The sequence below is a fragment of the Pan paniscus genome, chromosome 1 (assembly GCF_029289425.2).
Source record: "Pan paniscus chromosome 1, NHGRI_mPanPan1-v2.0_pri, whole genome shotgun sequence".
Lineage (NCBI taxonomy): Eukaryota > Metazoa > Chordata > Mammalia > Primates > Hominidae > Pan > Pan paniscus.
In genome coordinates, this window is record NC_073249.2 from 28,718,070 (window position 1) to 28,738,352 (window position 20,283).

The 20,283-nt window shown below is 37.2% G+C and overlaps 1 protein-coding gene across 7 annotated transcripts in view; it reads right to left on the reverse strand.

Moving 5' to 3' along the window:
* Positions 1-17,240: 17,240 nt before the first annotated feature.
* Positions 17,241-20,283, reverse strand: part of MARK1 (microtubule affinity regulating kinase 1) — a 136,479-nt gene continuing 133,436 nt past the window's right edge. For all 7 annotated transcript variants that reach the window (XM_003807177.5, XM_003807176.5, XM_008959232.5 and 4 more), the window contains one exon: positions 17,241-19,801. In XM_003807177.5, coding sequence (XP_003807225.1) covers positions 19,447-19,801 — 355 coding nt within the window. In that variant the 3' untranslated portion in view covers positions 17,241-19,446. The remainder of the gene's footprint in view (positions 19,802-20,283) is intronic.

Below are 20,283 nucleotides of genomic sequence, written 5' to 3' on the forward strand. Positions count from 1 at the left end.
GATAGGATGTAGTATAATTAAAATTTAATTGGATACACAAAACTGTAGCTCCTGAATATATTCAGAGGAATATTGGAAGTCAGAATGGATTTGTACAGCTTTTTATGCACATGTAAATCTTGTACATGTAACTTCTGGGCAATAAGTCATTGGAGGTGAGGCAGACAGTGAATAAATGAAATTTTTTCTGGTACTTTGAACATTGAACGGTTAGGATATTTCTATTTGTCCCCGTGATAAAACTGACTTACCCTTTTGCCTCCGACCCCATATAGACTCTAAGCAGAAAGTGAAAGCTAAAATCCTAAGAACTCAAGCTGAAAATGAACGGAAACATTTGGATAGACTTCTGTAACCCACAGAGTGAGGATTTATTTCAGAGTACTCTAGATCAAAGTAATTGTACTCTGTATCCTATACCCTCTGTATCCTGCATTCTAAGGACAAAGGCAATTTACAAAAAAACACTGGAATTCTACTTAGTGGCTTTATAGGTAGTACAGTATCGCTATTTTGGACCTATTTATTTTATTGGACCTACTTTGGATCTAAAATAAATAAGTGATTACGTTAGCTTTGTTATGAATCAAGAGCTTCAGAATGGCAGATATGAGTCATCCATTAAAAAGAAAATGAAGCACAATTATAGTTTGAGTATAGGATTAAGAATTTAAGTATTATGGTTGTGAAGTAATATTGGGACTAACTTGAAAATGGCTGTGAACTTCTTAGACATATGTTTGTCTGTGTGTATGTATACTTTTCCCATGACCGTCCATTGAAACGGCCCATAAGTTCTATCATCCCAGCAGCACGAAGCCAAATAAGCACATCACAGTGCTCATGGTTGGGTCTCTAATATCACGGCAGGTGATCCGCTTGCCGTGGTCTCCCACAGTGCTCATGGTTGGGTCCCTGCTTTCTTTCTCTGAGAGAAATTGGGACTAGGAAAATTGCTAGATCTCACATCTGGGACCAGATGTACAAAATGAGCCTGTGGCATCTTGTTGCCGAAAAGCAAAGATACTTTAAATATTTTGTGCATTTTTTGTGAAAAGGCTACGTGGGCCAGTTAAAAGTTTCCTTTGGCTAAATTGTGACATTTTGATCACTGAAAAAGAACTGATGACTACAAATAATTGAAACAAATTGTGTCAATGAAAAGCCATTGGTTCATCGCAGTAACCTGAGAAAAAAGTATGACATTAAAATAATATAGCTATGAAAGACTATGTCATGTTTAGAAGTCATTTTAATATCTCTAAGGCTTTGGCCCCATCAGATTTACATTATATGAAAAGAGTGCAGAATTCCATCAAATTTTCATCAAAATTCATCAGATTTCATCAACATTATCATCAAAATTTGTATCAAAATTTATCGAGAGAATTTTCATCAAAATTTATCAAATTTGATTAAAAACGTATGAAAGCATTTACTTTCGGGATATAAGGAATCCAATGGAATGGAATTAAGGTGCCTTTGTAGCCAGATGGAAAGATGGTTAAATCGCATGAGCAGATTAAAAAATGTGCAAAATCCAACTTAAGCAGGGAAGGATGTTAGCCTCAAATCCATGAGTAGGCAGAAGAAAAAAGACATGCTATTAGTTAAGTATGTGGGACACAAGACCAAGTGCTTCTTGGGAAGGGGGCTTTGGGGTCTCTGTTGTACAGACAGATCCAGAGGGTTCCGACTGCTGCAGGTGGTAGGACAGAAGCACTGTCCTGGGCAGGGGTTTTCCCTGACCTCTAGTGGTTCTCTCTAGTAATAACAGAAACTAACAATTTCAACATGTCAAAACGTTTAAAAGAAATGGTAAGTATAGCCAGCTAACAAACCTGCCCATGTGTTCCCTGAATCTAAAATAAAAATAGAAATAATTTTTTTAAAAAAGAAAAAGACAATAGTATTACCTATGGGACAAAATTTGTACTATTAGCAAGAATCATTTTGTGTCTCATTTAGAAACAATTTGACTTTTGTTCCAGGGTTTAAACTTTGACAAAAATGGTTTTGAATAGATCTTTATAACCTGATGCCATAAATACAAGATTCTCTGATACCTTCATTTAATATATCAATATTGGGCCTAAAACATTATTCTGTAAAGCTTAAATTGGTATTAACTATGATCATCTTGATATCTATGATAGATAATAAACAAGGTCGTACATACCTTACTAAACAATTTTGGTTTTTCACCAACATTTTATTCTTTAAAAGATTTAGACTAACAGAATTATTTAGCATTTCGAGGCATGTGCTTTATTTAACAAGTGAGTAAAAATATTGGAATATTGAAGTATTTGCATAAAAAAATCAAATGGTGGTGTTTTGTAATCTCTATTATATTTCCTATTAAGGTTTCATATATTATTTTCCCATTGTTTCTGAATTTGTTATCCTATATATAAACAGAAACATGGATGAGTAAAAAAAAATAAAAAGAAAGAAATGATATGGCATTTCTGTCCTTTTGGCTGGACTTATGTCCGTTCAATAGGGTAGCAGAGATTATCTGATACCAGAATATTTAATTGACAAAGGATTATTATTTAAGTGCAGCTTGATGGAACAAACCTTTCTAAAGTTAGGTCCACAAAGAGAAACGTGGGTGTTGGTAGGTGGTTGTTGATGATGATGTTGGAAAGAACCAGCAGCGCAGCAGGCTGGGATTCTGAAAGCCAGGGCTGAGACCTTGCTCAGAAAGACTTTGGATCAAATCACTTAAGACATCTTTGAACACAGTTTCCTCAGGAGAGAAATGAGGGCACAGCTGAAATAGTTTCTCAGGCCTCATCGGTCCCTGATCTTCTGAGAACACTAAGTATGGAAGAGTTTAAAAATTGGAACCAGTTTTCCAGTCTGGATACATTTATTTCCATAGTTAAGTAAAATTCATTTAACAAACAGGATTATACCTTTAAAAAGGAGCAGATTGAAGAAAAATACTATAACTATAACTCAAGTTTACATCCCATTTTGTACTCAACATCTGAAGTAAAACTACTTGGATTAATCTAACCTTTTCAGCTCCTTTACAAATAGGTGAAAAAAACAAGTTATGTCTGCTGTGTGCCTATTTTGGGGTCATTTAATTTTCAAATAATAGCAACAATAAGAAGAATGCATTTTTATGATTAAAACATCAAATTTTAAAATTTTTACTTAATAGTTATTTGATGAGGAGAAGGGCTGCAGGAAAGCTGCAAGGAAAGTAGGAAAATAACTGTTTTTATAAGGAGAGAACAGAGGCCACATTGATGCTCACGAAACTGAGATGTCACCTGGCATGGTGGCTCACACCTGTAATCCCAGCATTTTGGGAGTCCAAGGAGGGTGGATCACTTGAGGTCAGGAGTTCGAGACCAGCCTGGCCAACATGATGAAACCCCATCTCCCCTAAAAGTACAAAAATTAGCCAGGTGTGGCAGCTCATGCCTGTAGTCCCAGCTACTCAGGAGGCTGAGGCAACAGAATCGCTTGAACCCGGGAGTTGGAGGTTGCAGTGAGCTCAGATCACACCACTGCACTCCAGCCTAGGTGACAGAGAGAGAAAAAGAAAGAAAGAAGAAAGAAGAAAGAAAGAAAGAAGAAAGAAAGAAAGAAAGAAAGAAGAGAGGAAAGAAAGAAAGAGAGGAAGAAAGAAAGAAAGAAAGAGAAAAGAGAAGAAAAGAAAAAGAAAAAAGAAACTGAGATGTCATCAGGGAAGAATCTTTGATGGCTGTCCTGTTTTGCAGTACTCGCCAGGTATTCTTTCTCCAAATCAGCCTGCTCTAAAGGGAGGGTAAAGGAGACATTAAGATGCAAAGTCACTCAAAAGTATACAAATTTGGAATTGCTATCTTGAAAAGAGAATATTGGAAGAGGCCCACGAATGAAGCTGTAGGCACTGAATTATATCTGCTAAGTTTAGAAAATAAGAGGAATAAATTATGTAAGAGAATATGTGTCTAACTAGGGTGAGGGGATGGCTCCGATAAGCGTGGGTTGTTTCTGCCCTTTGTTGGTATCCTAACTCCTCATTATCCCCTCTCCCCACCCCCTGGCAACCACCATTCTTTCTGTTTCTATGAAATTGACTAGGTACCTCATATAAGAGGAATCATACTGTATTTGTCCATTTGTGACTGTTTATTTCACTTAGTATAATGTCCTCAAGGCCCATCCATACTGTAGCATATGTCAGGATTTCATTCCCTTTTCAAATTTAATAATATTCCATTGTACATATACATCGCATATGTTTACCCATTCATTATCCTTTCATCTGTCAATGAACACTGAGTTGCTTCTACCTTTTGGCTATTGTGGACAATGCTACTATGAACATGGATGTGCAAATACATTGGAGTCCCTGCTTTCAATTCTTTCATGTATATACCCAGAAGTAGAATTGCTGGAGCATACGGTGATTCTATTTTTAATTGTTTGAGGAATCACTATACTGTTTTACACAGGGGCTGCCCATTACATTCCCATCAGCAATTCACAAAGGTTCCAATTGCTCCACATGCTTGCCAATACTTTTTGTTTTTGTTTTTTATAGTAGTCATCAAATCGGTGTGAGGTGGTATCTCATTGTGGTTTTCATTTGCATTTCCCTAGTGATTAGAAATCTTGAATATCTTTTCATGTGTTTATTGGCCATTTTTATATCTTCTTTGCAGAAATGTCTCTCCAGTTCCTTTGCCCATTTTTAATCAGGTTATTTGTTGTTGTCATTGATGCTCTTTCTAAGTAACACGTCTTTTTTTTTTTTAGACAGAGTTTCAGTCGCCCAGGCTGGCGTGCAGTGGCATGATCTCAACTCACTGCAACCTACGCCTCCTAGGTTCAAGCGATTCCCCTGCCTCAGCTTCCTGAGTAGCTGGGATTACAGGCATGCACCAACACACACAGCTAATTTTTGTATTTTTAGTAGAAACGGAATTTCACCATGTTGGCCAGGCTGGTCTTGAACCCCTGACCTCAGGTGATCCGCCTGCCGTGGTCTCCCAAAGTGCTGGGAATACAGGCGTGAGCCACCACACCCGGCCTAAGCAACATGTCTAACAACAGATTTGATTTTGGTAAGGACTGCTGAGAAAGTTCTTGGAGGGAACCATGCTAAGTAGAAAACACCACGAAGAGCCTGTGAAAAGTGGGCCCAATGCAGGACATGGGCAGGGTTTGGGCTGTTATCTTTCAGCACTGCTGTCTTTCGTCTGGTCGAAGATGACTCCTGTCCATGCACAGTGGCTCACGCCTGTAATCCCAGCACTTTGGGAGGCTGAGGTGGGCAGATCACTTGAGGTTGGGAGTTCGAGACCAGCCTGGCCAACATGGTAAATCCCTGTCTCTACTAAAAATACAAAAATTAGCTGGGCCTGGTGGTGTGCGCCTGTAGTCCCAGTTACTTGGGAGGATGAGGCACGAGAATCGTTTGAACCCCGAAGGCAGAGGTTGCAGTGAGCTGAGATTGTGCCACTGCTCTCCAGCCTAGGCAACAGAGTGAGATTCTGTCTCAAAAAAAAAAAAAAAGATGACTCCTGTACATTACTTTACACTTCCTCAAGCAGCAAGAGGAGGTGGGGACACTCTCTTTATGGAGACACATAGGGCACAGGAAATGAACAGCCTTTATTCAAAGAGAGCTGCAGGTAAATACTGCCTCTCAGAGGAGGCAAGTTAAGACTGGGAGGTGGAAGGGAAGTCCTGTGCAGAGATGAGGTGGTGAGTGCCCCTTTGGAGTGGGTTTCCAGAGAGCTGGAGAGAGGACTGGAACAGAGTAGAGTAGTGAGAGCATGAGTCTGAGGGGGACAGAGCATCCTTGGACATGCAAATCTGTTAATCTGGAACTTTTTTAAAAAGCTATGCTAGTTTAATTAGTTTAATATTATATTTCTTTAATATTTAGAGGTATCACTGAAAACTATAGCAAGGGCAGGGGAGGCCAATAAATATGTACAATGCACTTTGCCAAACCAGCTCTGTGGTTTGAACTTTCAATAAAAGTTCAAGGACTGGATAAAAGTAAAAGGACTTTGAATAAAAGGCAATTCCTCGAACATGTTATTTTACAAGCATGTTCCTGAGGACGTCTTGTCTCTCTTTCCCCATCTTCAGCCCTTTATGAAAGTATTCTTTCCAACCACCCACTGAGACTTTTTCTAAGAGGAATTCTGGTGAATCTAGTTTTTCCATCTCCTTACATTTTGGTGTTGTCTTGGCCCCTCCTATGAACTGGAACCCTGGAAACTGCCCACCTGGCCCATCTCTTAACCTGTGTTTTTGTGACAAAGGCAATAAATTCCCAACTAATTTTTTATTTCATTCTCTTCTCTCAAGGAAAATTATTGCCAGCTTCAGGGATAGAATATAACCATAGTTAAGAAAAAATAAAAATCCAAAAACTATAAAAATAGTCATGTGTTTTGAAAAAAATTTACCCAAAGAATAATTATGGAAATATGTATAGATTTGATTACAAGGACATTCATGGCAAAGTTATGATATGAAGAATTAGGAAAAAAATTAAAATGTCTGCCAAACAGGTCATTAAGTAATCTTATTACACAGAATATCATAAAACCATTAAAATATTTTATAATAGCAGAGGCTTATCGCCTTAGACTTTAACAGAAAGCCAGAAGGGGGTAGCTGGCAAAAGCAAGCAGAATTTCACTCTTTTCTCTCACACACACACACACACACACACACGTATATACATATATATAATGTATATATATAATTTTCATATAGATATGTGTGTGTGTAGTGTGTGTGTGTATTTTTTTTTCCATATATTTATTCCATGAAACAATGCATTGGGGGAAAAAAATTCCACTTCATGCATTGGGGGAAAAAAATTCCACTTCATAAAAAAAAGCTTGAAGAATGTTGAAGAATATAGACATAAAGACCCAGAAAGAGGTCCATAGAGCTTAAGTGGAAAAGGTGTGTTGTAAAGCAGTGGTCAGTATGAATCTCATTTTTTGTTATTATTGAATACTGGGCATGGTGGCTCACACCTTTAATCCCAACACATTGGGAGGCTGAGGCGGGCAGATCACCTGAGGTCAGGAGTTCAAGACCACCCTGGCCAACATGGTGAAACCCTGTCTCTACTAAAAATACAAAAATTAGCTGGGTGTGGTGGCACATGCCTGTAATCCCAGCTACTCAGGAGGCTGAGGCAGGAGAATCGCTTGAACCTGGAAGGCGGAGGTTACAGTGAGCCGAGATCGTGCCACTGCACTCCAGCCTGGGCAACAGAGTGAGACTCCATCTCAAAAAAATAATAATAAATAATAAATAAATTACTGTTGAATAAATGGGTTCAAGTCGGCCTCTGTGTATTGACACCCATGGTGTTTACTTCTGTACCACACCCCAGGATCATTAACTCAAGCCTGCCGGCACCAAACTCAAATTCTTGCACATCCAATTGCTGTAAATATAGCCCTTTTTTTTTTTTTTTTACCCTTTTAGAGCCCACCTGCTTTGCATAACCTGTGAAACTGCACACAACACCTTCTTGCCATATATAAGACAAACTGTGGGGCTACAAAAGACCCCAGATGGCTGCTGTCCCTTAAGGATCTATGACCAAGAGGCTCCTCACTATGCTGCTAAGTGACATCCTCAAACCTGCAAACCCCTCTCTGATCCTCCTCTCCCCAGGGAGGTTGCTTGTCCTTTTTCCCTTATGGTGGTGGCCCTGCTGCTGTATCTGGAAGGTCTCCTGATGTGAGGACTTTCACCTTCCATGCAATCTGTCCAAGCCTTATCGAAATAAAGCTCTTGTGTGCTACTGTCATCTCATGGTCTGGTCTTTTTCTTGATCAACCCCCAACATTCAAACTCACTACAACTATATACAGATTTTGCCACTGAAATACACTGGAGGACATACAGCAAATTATTCACAGTGGTTTCTGGATAGTGAGGTGTTTCAGGTTTTTTTTTTTTTTCCTCTTTTGGCTTACCTATATTTTCTAAATTTTCATAAAACATCTGTCATTTTTTAAAGAAGATGAATAAATGCTTTGATTTTTAAAAACAGAATAGCATATAAGGTTATTTTCATTGCCATTCTGAGTTATTTTAGGACTCCTAGCTGCAAAAATAACATTCAAAGGCACTAGAACAGCTCAGAGTATGAAATTTCTTAATTTTTTTAAATTGTAGAAACTAAGAGAATTCCTTCACCTCACCTTTCTAATATATCACTTCACCTCACCTTTCTAATATATTACTTTTTCCCCACAATAGTTCACATTTGTTAGGTACTCAAAAAGGTCTTTTAGATGGAGTGGAATGATCTGGAACTGTATGGCAGTTATGGCTTAGCATAGTATAGTATATCATAGATGAAACTTTGGATACATAGGCGAATGGCAATATTAGCTTGAGAAAAATGTATACATTTACATAACTTCAAATGTCCTTGAAGTGAGAGGACCTCAATCTCTGACACTAGCTTGTCAATGTCAGCCTCTCGAAATGCTCTTAAAAAGGGGACCTGCTACATCAACCTGGCCCAACCCAAGTGGCATTTTAAGTGGCTGCAATGAGCCAGGCTGTGTACTAGGAGCTGTCGTGCAATGTGTTATTGCTCTGGTTTGCTTAGTGCCAATTATTGTGTATTTGTTTCAGAATTCTCCTGGCTCACCAGATGTTACAGGAGGTCCTATGTTGATTTTGTGGCTTTCTTCTTTATGAGTCTCAAGTCCCACTAATGTGTTTGTAAAATAAATACTTCTGGCAAACTTCAGGAAAAAAAAGTGTGAAATTTCTGAATTGCTGTTAAGTGTGCTTTGAGAAATTGAGCAAAACAGAAGAGGCACCAGACACTACCAAAACAGGTAAACATCAAAGATCTAGAAAGATCTTTGAGTGGCTTAGGAACTAAGCACCGAGGAAGGAAAATGAAAGGTAATTATTAGCAAGTGGCATGGATGCATTAAGAACTGCATTATACCATATAACCTTTCCCCTCCTCCTTCTCCTCTTTCCTCTTGTTATTATTATTATTAAATGTAATGGAAAGTATGCCTAGATTTCAGCTATATATCTGGAAAAATCAAAATGGGGAAGAGCAAGTTGAATGATCATAGATTTAGTAAGACTTGTAACTGGCCGAATGAAATAAATGCAGATCAGGAAACTGTCCACACGCTTGTGCTTCATGCCCCTCCCAGTGGAGGACTGAGCTGGAGGGATGGGAGTGGGGAAGAGGGGTTTCCTTTGGGACTTCTTTGGTTTTCTTTGTGCTCTTGTGCCTGCCCTTGGCAATATTTAGGGCAGGCTGGCCTTGTCTTTGTTACTCCTGAAGCAGCAGTAGCATGACTAGTTTGGAGAGACAGCTTAATTTACAGCCAGCATCATAAGAGCTCTTTCAATCTATATTTTGATTCTTGGACAATTATTATCAATTAATCTAGACATAAAGAATAATACTCTATATAAATTACTGTTGGGGTTGAAAAAATTGTCCACTGTGGGTACAGGAATATCAAACTTCAGAATGCCTCATGTTGAATAATTTAATTAATGATGGCATAAAGAAAAAATATTAACTCAATGTAACTCAGATTCTACTTTAATAAAATTAGCATTTTAGGAATGTATAAAGAATTCCAGTTAGATTTGTTTATATGTAAAAAGGTATGAGTTAGACATTATAAACATGTAAGAAAATTTGATTTATTGTAAACATTAAGGAGGGGTTTTGTTGTTTTACTTGCTTTACTACTTTCACGGCGCCATCTGTGTTAAAATACAACTTACTTAGAGATAAACTAAGACTAAAACTAAGAAATGCCAGCTTTTTTCAAAGTAAAAAGTTATAGTAATACTAAGTAAAAAGTAATACTTTTTCAAAGTCTTTGATTTTCAAAGTAAATATCACTAATTTTTTGAATTACTTTTTTCTTAGAAAAATAAAGATCAAGATTGAAGTATCATTTCCCCACACCTTGTCTATATTTCAAATGTATTAGCACCAAACCACTGAGTATAGCAGCAATTATTAGGAAATGTTACAGAACATGTCTATTTGCAATGATCATACGGTAGAGCTTTTGTTAAGTAGGTAGAAATATTTTAAATATTGATGATTTTTAAAAGATGATGTTTCTAATATGTAACACTCCATATCTACAAATGGGTTTTTGTACTTATTGCCATACTATACTGTGTCCTAACAGCCTTGTAAAACAGGCTGTAATTTTTTAAAGGGGTAATTTTTCCAGATAATTCACTTTCATCACATATCCTTCTCTTTCACATACCTCTTGCTTTATACTCATGAAAATGTATTGTGGTGTTCTATTACACATACAGAAAATGCAGGCTGGGTGCAATGGCTCACACCTGCAATCCCAGCACTTTGGGAGGCCAAGGCGGGCAGATCATGAGGTCAGGAGATCAAGACCATCCTGGCTAACATGGTGAAACCCTGTCTCTACTAAGAATACAAAAATTAGCCAGGTGTGGTAGTACATGCCTGTAGTCCCATGTACTTGGGAGGCTGAGGCAGGAAAATAGCTTGAACCCGGGAGGTGGTAGTTGCAGTGAGCTGAGATCATGCCACTGCACTCCAGCCTGCGTGACAGAGCGAGACTCCATCTCAAAAAACAAAACCAAAAAAAGAAAATGCAAATGCTATTACCAACCAATATGATGAATGAAAAAAATTAACTTTTAACCATTCTGGCTTTTTAAAAAGTTCTAAATGTAATGTAGACAAGTTTCTACATAAATGCAAAAATCTCATTTTTAGCAATAAATAATTCAGTTATAATATTAATTTAAAGAATGGAAAATATTAAATTTTATACTCCCCAAATAAATAATTTATGTTTAATGTTTCCAAACCCATAGATAAAGGATATATGATTTTCACATTTGAAAACATTTATAAATTTTCTTCATGTTCCCCCAAGTACCTATCATTGGATCATGACTATATATTCTTTATTTCAGTTACTGATCATGTCCTGAATCTACAACCATCATATCTTTACTGAGAACATCCAAATCTGCCTTTAGATCCAGCTTCCAGTTTATAATCTGTCTGTAGGACATTTCATTCAGAGTCCATCACCTTAGCCTGCCATCTAAGTTGTTGCACTGAGCTGCAACCTATTTATGTGTTAAATAGAGGTGTAAAGCTTGATTATCTTTATGCTATGATTTAAAAATTCTAAGCCTGAAAGCAAACATTATTTTTACTTCTAAACTAGGCAACTCACGATTCTTTGATCCTTTTGCTTTTAACTTATTTATGTCTATATTAAAAGTGGGTTTCTTGTAGGCAGCATATAGTTGGTCTTGATTTTTTAATCAAATCAGCCAAGTATAGCCTTTGCACTGGGGCTTTTAGACCATTTACATTTAATGTAATTTTGATATGATTGGGTTTAAGACTGCCATTTGTTGTTTGTTTTCTATTTTGTCATCTATTCTTTTGTTTCCTTTGTTTCTTTTTCTGCTTTTCTTCCCCACTGCCTTCCTTTGGATTGTGTTTTTTTTTTCTGGTTCAATTAAAACATTTTTTAACCGATAAGTTAAAATTATTATATTTGTGTTGTACAACATGGTTTTGTTTTCATTTTTGTTTTTCAGACAGGGTCTCACTCTGTCACCTAGACTGGAGTGCAGTGACATGATCTGCGCTCACTGCAGCCTCAACTTCCCAGGCCAAAGCAATCCTCCCACCTCCATCTCCCAAGTAGCTGGGACTACAGGCACACACTACCATGCCTGGCTAAATTTTTTCTAGTTTTTGTAGAGACAGGGTCTCACTGTTTGTCCAGGATGGTCTTGAACTCCTGGGCTCAAGCAATTTTCCTGCCTTGACCTCCCAAAGTGCTGGGATTACAGGTGTGAGCCACTGCACCCAGCGAACATGATGTTTTTATATATGTATACATTGTGGAATGGCTAAATCAAGCTATTTAACATAGGTATTACCTCACATACATATCATATTTTGTGTGAGAACACTTAAAAATCTTCTGTCTTAGGAATTTTCAAGTATGAAACATACTATCTACAGTCACCGTGATATACAATAGATCTCTTGAATTTATTCCTTCTGTCTAATTTGGTATCCTTTGACCAATATCTCCCCAATTATCCTTTCACCCCCAGCTTCTGGTAACTACTATTTTACTCTGCTTCTATGAGTTTGACTTTTTTAGATTCCACCTGTAAGTGAGATCATAGGGTACTTGTCTTTCTGTGTCTAGCTTATTGCACTTAACATAATGTCCTGGAGGTATCACTCATATCACAATTGACAGCATTTCCTTCCTTTGTTAAGGCTGAATAGTATTCCGTTATGTATATATGCCACATTTTCTTTGTCCATTCATCTGTTTATGGACATTTAGGTTGGCACCATATCTTGGCTATTGTTAATAATGCTGCGGTGAACACGGCAGTGCAGATATCTCTTCAACTCACAGATTTCATCTCCTTTGGATGTATATCCAGTAGTGGGATTGCTGTATCATATGGTAGTTCTATTTTTAATTTTTTGAGGAACTTCCATACTATTTTCCATAATGGCTGTACTAATTTACATTCCCACCAACAGTGTACAAAAGTTCCCTTTTCTCTACATCCCTGCCAGTATTTATTAATCATTCAGCAATTTATAACAGTCATTCTAACAGGTGTGAGGTGATAGCTCATTGTGGTTTTAATTTACACTTCCCTGATGACTACAGCTATTGAGCATTCTCCCTTCTTATGACTGTTGGCCATTAGAATGTCTTCCTTTGAGAAATATCTATTCAGGTCCTTTCCCCATTTTTCAATCAGGTTATTTGTTTTCTTATTATTGAGTTGAGTTCATTTATATATTTTGGATATTAGCTCCTTTTCAGACAAACAGTTTGCAGATATAGTCTCCCATTCTGTAAGTTGTCTTTTCACTCTTTTGATTGTTTCCTTTGCTGGGCAGAAGCTTTTAAGTTTGATGTAATTCTAAGAGAATTTTTAAAAATTCCATTTTGTCTTCTTTGCTGGCTCATTAGTTATAATTCTGTTTTGTATTTTTAGTGGTTGCTGCAAGGTTTACAGTACACATCTTTAACATACTCCATTTCCACCACATACATGATATAAGAGCTTTGCAAAAAACCTTGGTACTATGTTGCCATAACTTTTACTTTTACATGTTATACATCTTACAATGCATTGTTAATATTTTTACTCTCAACATAGTTGTTATTTTTGGTGCTTTTTATTCCTTTTTGTAGACTCCCATCTGGTATATATTTTATTCTGCTTGAAGAGCTTTATTTAACATTTCTTTCCCTGGCCTCTCAGCTCTAATGCAAGTCTGCTGGTGATAAATTATTTCAGCTTTTATGTGTCTGAACATCTTTATTTCACCTTTGTTTTAGAAAGATCATTTTATCTGGGTATGGAATTCTAATTTGATACTTTATATTTTTCCCAATACTTGTCTGGCTTGCATCATTTCTGCAAGAAGTCAGTTGTTGTTCTTATTTTTGTTCCTTTTTCTTCCTTATGTAATATGTCTGGGTTTTTTTGTGGCTGATTTTACTGTTTTTTTTCCCCCCTTGCTGGTTTTAAGCAACCTGTGATATGAAAATTTAGTATAGTTTTCTTAATTGATATTTATGAAACATTTTAGGTCTGTTTATGGTTTCCTGAAAATTTGGAAAAATTCTGGCCATTATATCTTCAAACATTTTTTCTCTCCCCACCTCCTCCTCTTTGTCGGGACTTTACACATATACTAGATTGCTTGACATTGTCCTACAGCTCTCTAATCTTTTTTCAGCTGTTTTTTGTTTCATTTTGGATTTCTATTGTGATATGTTCAAGTCCACTATCTTTCCTTCTGCAATGCCCAATCTACTAATTCCATTTGTGTGTTCTCCTCAGAAATCTTAACTTTTTTTTTTTTCTTTTTGAGATGGAGTCTCGCTCTGTCCCCCAGGCTGGAGTGCAGTGGCGTGATCTCGGCTCACTGCAACCTCTGGCTCCTGGGTTCATGCCATTGTCCTGCCTCAGCCTCCCGACTAGCTGGGACTACAGGCACCCGCTACCATGCCTGGCTATTATTATTATTATTATTATTATTATTATTTGTATTTTTAGTAGAGACAGGGTTTCACCATGTTAGCCAGGATGGTCTCGATATCCTGACCTCATTATCCGCCTGCCTCGGCCTCCCAGAGTGCTGAGATTACAGGTGTGAGCCACTGCGCCTGGCCCCAGAAATCTTAATTTTCATTTCTAGATGTTTGAATAGTGTTTTTTTTTTTTTACATGAAATGTCTCTACTTAACATAACCTTTTTTCTACCTTTCTGAACATATATAGTTATAATAATTGTTTTAATGTCTTTGTCCATCAATTTGATCATCTCTGCCATTTCTGGTTCAGTGTCAATTGATATTTCTCATTATGTGTTGTATTTTCCCGCATATTTGCATGCAGGATAACCTTGAATTAATGCAAGCTATGATGACTATTACCTTGTTGAGTGATGCACATTTTCTGTTTTCTTTTTCTTTCTTTCTTTTTTTTTTTTTTTGAGATGGTGTTTTGCTCTTGTTGCCCAGGCTGGAGTGCAATGGTGTGATCTCGGCTCACTGCAACCTCTGCCTCCCGGGTTCAAGTGATTCTCCTGCCTCAACCTCCCGAGTAGCTGGGATTACAGGCATGCACCACCACACCCAGCTAATTTTTGTATTTTTTTCTTTTCTTTTTTTTTTTTTTTTGAGGCAGTCTCACTCTGTCAGCCAGGCTGGAGTGCAGTGGCACGATCTTGGCTCACTGCAACCTCCACCTCCCAGGTTCAAGCAATTCTCCTGCCTCAGCCTCCCCAGTAGCTGGGATTACAGGCATGTGCCACCACGCCTGGCTTATTTTTGTATTTTTAGTAGAGACGGAGTTTCACCATGTTGGCCAGGCTGGTCTTGAACTCCTGACCTCAGGCGATCCACCCACCTCAGCCTTCCAAAGTGCTGGGATTACAGGCGTGAGCCACCGTGCCTGGCACATTTTCTATTACTATATTCTTGAACTTTGTTCTGGGACACAGTTGTTACTCAGAAACCCTTATCCTTCTGGATATGGCTTGTGTTAAGCAGTACCAAGGCAGAATTTAGTGCTAAGTAGTTCCCACTACTGAGGCAAAACTCTTCTGAGTACTATGCCCACTGCTCCATGAATTGTTTTCTACAAATGACTGGGTGGAACAGGCATTACCCTTGCATGAGGTTCGATGAATTGTTCCCTCTAATACTTTCAGGTGGTTCTTTCACTGGCCTCATTTAGTTTTCTTACATTCATGTGCTGATTTCTGCAGATCTCCAGAGCTGTTTCTTTGGTATCCCCCCACCCCGCTCTTCCCTGCAGACTCTAGCTGTCTTGGCCTCCCTGGCCTCTCAGTTCTGACTTCTTAACCAGAGAATGCCAAGCTCCAACTTGATTTTCCTCTCCCTGTGCCACAGGCTGGGCCAATCATAGAGGTCATTTTGTTTGTTTTCCTCTCAAGGATCATTGTTCTTCATTGACTAATAGCCAATGTCTTAAAAATTGTTTTTATTCTGATGAAAACATTGTGTGAATTTATTATTTCATATATCTCGTTTCTTCATTGTCTTAGGTGGGAGAGTAAATCTGGTACTTGCTGCTCCACGTTAAGTGAAAGTGGAAGTCTTAAAATGCAAGCTGAAAACTTGAATCCTATGCCAGGAAGCTCTGCTCCCACCCAATCATCTTTCTTACAGTCTGTGAATCCTATTCATGACACCTTGTTTTTTTGGAGACGGAGGGGGGACAGGGACCACTCTGTCACCCAGGCTGGAGTGCAGTGGCATGATCTCAGCTCACTGCAACCTCTGCCTCCTAGGCTCAAGCGATCCTCCCACCTCAGCCTCCCAAGTAGCTGGGACTATAGATGCATGCCACCATGCCCAGCTAATTTTTGTATTTTTTGTAGAGACAGGGTTTCACCATGTTGCTCAGGCTGTTCTTGAACTCCTGAGTTCAAGTGATCCATCCACCTAGGCCTCCCAAAGTGCTGGGATTACAAGCATGAGCCATTGCACTTGGCCCATGATACCTTGTTGATACATCTTTTGAAACATCTCTCATATACCTTGTTGATACATCTTTTGAAATGTCTCTTTCCTTTTACCTTTTTCCACCCTGTGTTAACCACCCCACATCTATGCTATTTCATTCATGCTTTATTGTTTTAACCTCTGAAAAGATCTTCCTGCCTCTAGTCTTTAATCGAGTTCATACATTTCTATGATACATTTTTTTTACTGCTATTTCCTAGAACCTAGACACTAATGTACCCTGGCACTCAACAAACTTGCTGAATTAATAAGCCATTCTTTAACAACCAATTTATTAGGTACTTCCTTGGCTTAAAAAAACCTCGTAATTTCTCCCCTCTATCCATAGATCAAGTCCAAGCTGAGACTGCCAATTAATGCTTTACATAATCAGCTATTAATCAAGCTATGTGAACCCTGCCACTTCCTAGAATATGTGGTTTATTTTTTAACATGACTTAGAGCTATTACTAACTTGTAGCTTTTTTTCCATCTGTAGGATCTTTTCTATTGTCTCTTAAATTTTACCCACTCTTCAAATCCCTTAAAAGACCCACCTTTCCAATGTCCATACAGAATTCACTCTTCTCTGAATTTCTATAGCATCTATTATCTGTGCTTGTTTCAGCGCTTTCAGTTTCCTCTCTGTGTGTGTGTGTATGTTTTAGTTGTGCATATATTTACATCTATTTTTTCAAATGGACCAAAATCTCAGAGAGGTAGGAACCATCTTTTATAATTTTTTTTTTATGTATCTTAAGACACAGTAGGTATTTCAATGGGTATTTCGAAAATGAAGGCAGAGGTCATCTTGATTAATTTGCACAGGCTAATGGAATCACTAGTTTACAGTAAATTGGTGCCTTGCTGCTCACCGTATGCTTTTCTCCCCCCATGGTGCGAAATGACACTGTTGGTGAAAATCACCTCAAAATAAGAGCTTTTAGGTTTTAAATCAAATTCTATCTTAGAGAATATTATTGGAACAAGGTTCTGGAGTATATTTCATCTTATTCTTTTCATTTAACAAATAAAATGCTGTGCCCCAGTTTCTACAAAATAATTAATTTAATATAAGGGATGTCATATCAAATAATATTTCAACAGAAGCCAAGGAAATCCTGGTATCACATAGCCAGTGAACATAAACTGGTATTTATTTATGCAAACATATTGCAAAATTCCTCTAAATCTTTGAAAAATATTTATGTTGTCATGAACACATAAAATGAAAAATCTAAAGTATCAAGATTTCATTTTTAGTTCATAAAAGACATTGAAGTCAAATTCCTTTCTACAAACACAGAAGAGTTGGCCACAGTGAGAAAATGTAAAAAAGTATCAGTTTCTACCGTGGAAAACACATGAGTCTATTTTTTTAAAAAAGTATTTCAGTGACAGGAATTCCTATAAAAAGATTAAACTTTCTTGTCATAATGACAAGAAACCTTCATAGTTTCAATAATCTTGAAAACCTTCACAGCTTCACCCTTTGCCAACTAAATTTAGAACACATACAATAAACTCCTCATACAGAATACTTTTGTACCAGAAAACAGGTAATTCACATTCTGATAAAGAGCAAAAGACAAGTGCTTTATTATGAGAACTGTTCAAGTAAAATTTCAGTGTGCACCAGTGAAAGTGAATAAAGATTTGCATCAATTTTTTTTTGAATGAACACTAGGTTAAAAAGGGGCTACACATTTTTTTTTTCAAACACCACCCTTTGCTAAGGCAAAAAAAAAACTCACTTAATTTTAAAACATAACTGTTACAGAAGAAAGCTACATCACAGTACAGTACAGAACGTAAAATTCACCCTAGTCTGGAAGCCATTATGGAATGGCACATCACCTACACTTAGACCTTCTAATGTAGGTTGGAATTACAGTATTTATCACAGCTTTATTTTCTTTAAACTGATAAAATTTGAATACACTTTCTGTTTTTCAGGAGTGTGCAGATGGGGCCCATATGTTGGTATTACAGTAATTACAACAGTAAATAACATTGCACAGTCAACCTCCAAGGCTAATTCAGTATAAAATAACAAGTATTAAAATGTACCTTTACTAGTGGTTTTACATCGCATATATCACTAATTATGAAAGAAAAGTAGGCAAATGCCCAATCACAAAGCGGCACATTATAGGCATAATGATGTGGAATAAATACAAGAAATCTGGCAAAATATTTAAAACAAACGAGTTACATGGGAACAAACTGAACAACCACATAAGCATAAATCAATCATATACTGTTATAAATAGTATGTTTTGCTCACAAGTCTCTTAAGTACTTATAGATATTACAGTGGCAGGGGTGAATGAAGAGGATAGCAGGAGAATGAGGCAAATGTTCCCAATGCCAGTTAATTCCTGAGGTGGCATTATTTCTTAACTGATGCATTGATCAACACTGTAAAGATGAGTTTGTGCTGTGAAACAGTCCCAATATTATTATATTCCCGCAATTAAATTGCGGTATTCTGAAGGCAGCAAACCTACGTGACAGTTTATGTTATAATAGCCAGATAAAGTATGGTTTTTTTCTTTTAAATTTTGTTGCTACAGTTAGCAGTGGGTCAGAAAACACTTCAAAGTTCAAAAGAAACTTGATGTAGATTTAACTTTTTTCCCAGTACTTCCTAGTTAGCTCAAGGCAATGCTATTACTGAATTTCATGTACTTGAATTTAAAAACTCTAAGTGCCAACACTGTAAACATTTTGTATCTTCTCAACTAAACCTTGCGGGATAACAAGGAAAAGAGCAAAGATAAGCAGTAATAATTTTGTGTATAATAAAGCTGATCTATTTTTCAGCTTCTGGTTTAAATTTAAATAAGATTTTAAAACAATTTTTAAAGGTCCATGCTACAATTGTAAAGGCTATTTCTATGCACTTTTAATTCTGGACACAATTTTCAAAATTGCATGATGGAGGTAAGAATTTTAAAAACCCACCAGAATGTAAATAACAGGGAAGAACATTTTCAAATCAAAGTATCAAACATACATTCAGGTGCAGAAATCTAGACAACTATACAAGTTTTTAAGCAATCATGTTTTATTATACAACTCTATAAACAGAAAATGAACAGAAATACACAATATACTTACCTGTACATGTGAACCTACTTTTTAAGCTACAGATATTTATTATAGTTCATACTGACTTTAATTTTACAGTTCATAACTATGTATAACCTTATTGCATTAAGGGCAAATTCTACATGGGGAGATTCACAGGCAGACCACATTAGGCATTACCAGTACATTCAAAAACTGTACCTCATATATGTATGTATCTTCCCTGAACCTGTAAATTTGGACTTCTTTACAGCTTAAGCTCATTTGCTATTTTTGATGCAATGTTCTTAAAGGCAATAGATGTCCCAGATATTCGCTTGAAGCGAACCCCATTAAGTGACAGTCGTGGCAACTTGCAGACTTCCATCTCCCACTGCACGAGGCTATCCTGTCTAGCGTCTCCATGGACACAGAAAAGCAAAAATCTCTCTTTTTGCTCATAATCACAGTTATTTGCATCTAACACTTTTCGGATTTCTCTCATCATGTCATTAGGGTCCATTGAACTAGTGGTCTTCATACTCCATGTGAACCGCAAAGAACGCGGCTTAGAATCTTTACCCTCTTCCTTGTCTCTTTCTTTTGGTTCCCCTGATGTACTTCTGGAAGAAGAGGGCAAAGGGAAAGAATGAAAACAAATATTTCACTCAGCAAAGAGATCAAAACACACATAAAATCTAAGTGGTCGTAGTTCAGTGCCTAATAACACTACCTAATTTGCAGACCACCCTCAGATGGACGCAAAGATTTATGTTATCTTGCTGTTACAGAAACACACCCCAAGATGCCACCTGTTTTGACTTTTAATATTGTCAATCTAAAATAGCATTTTTCTTAAATATAAGTGGTCTGAGGGAAACAAGTCTGCAACTGAAAGTGAAGAACTTAATACCTTCTTCAGTTCCATATTTCTCTGTTCAAGCACACACACAAAATAGGGACCACTAATATTCTATTTGTAAATATACATTTTTGAAATATAAAAAATTTCTTTTTTCTGCCTTTTTGGATAGGAGGAATGTCGTAACTTCAGAGGGAAAAATAATTCGTTTACCTGGTAAGGTTGAGAAAGAATGTTGTACTG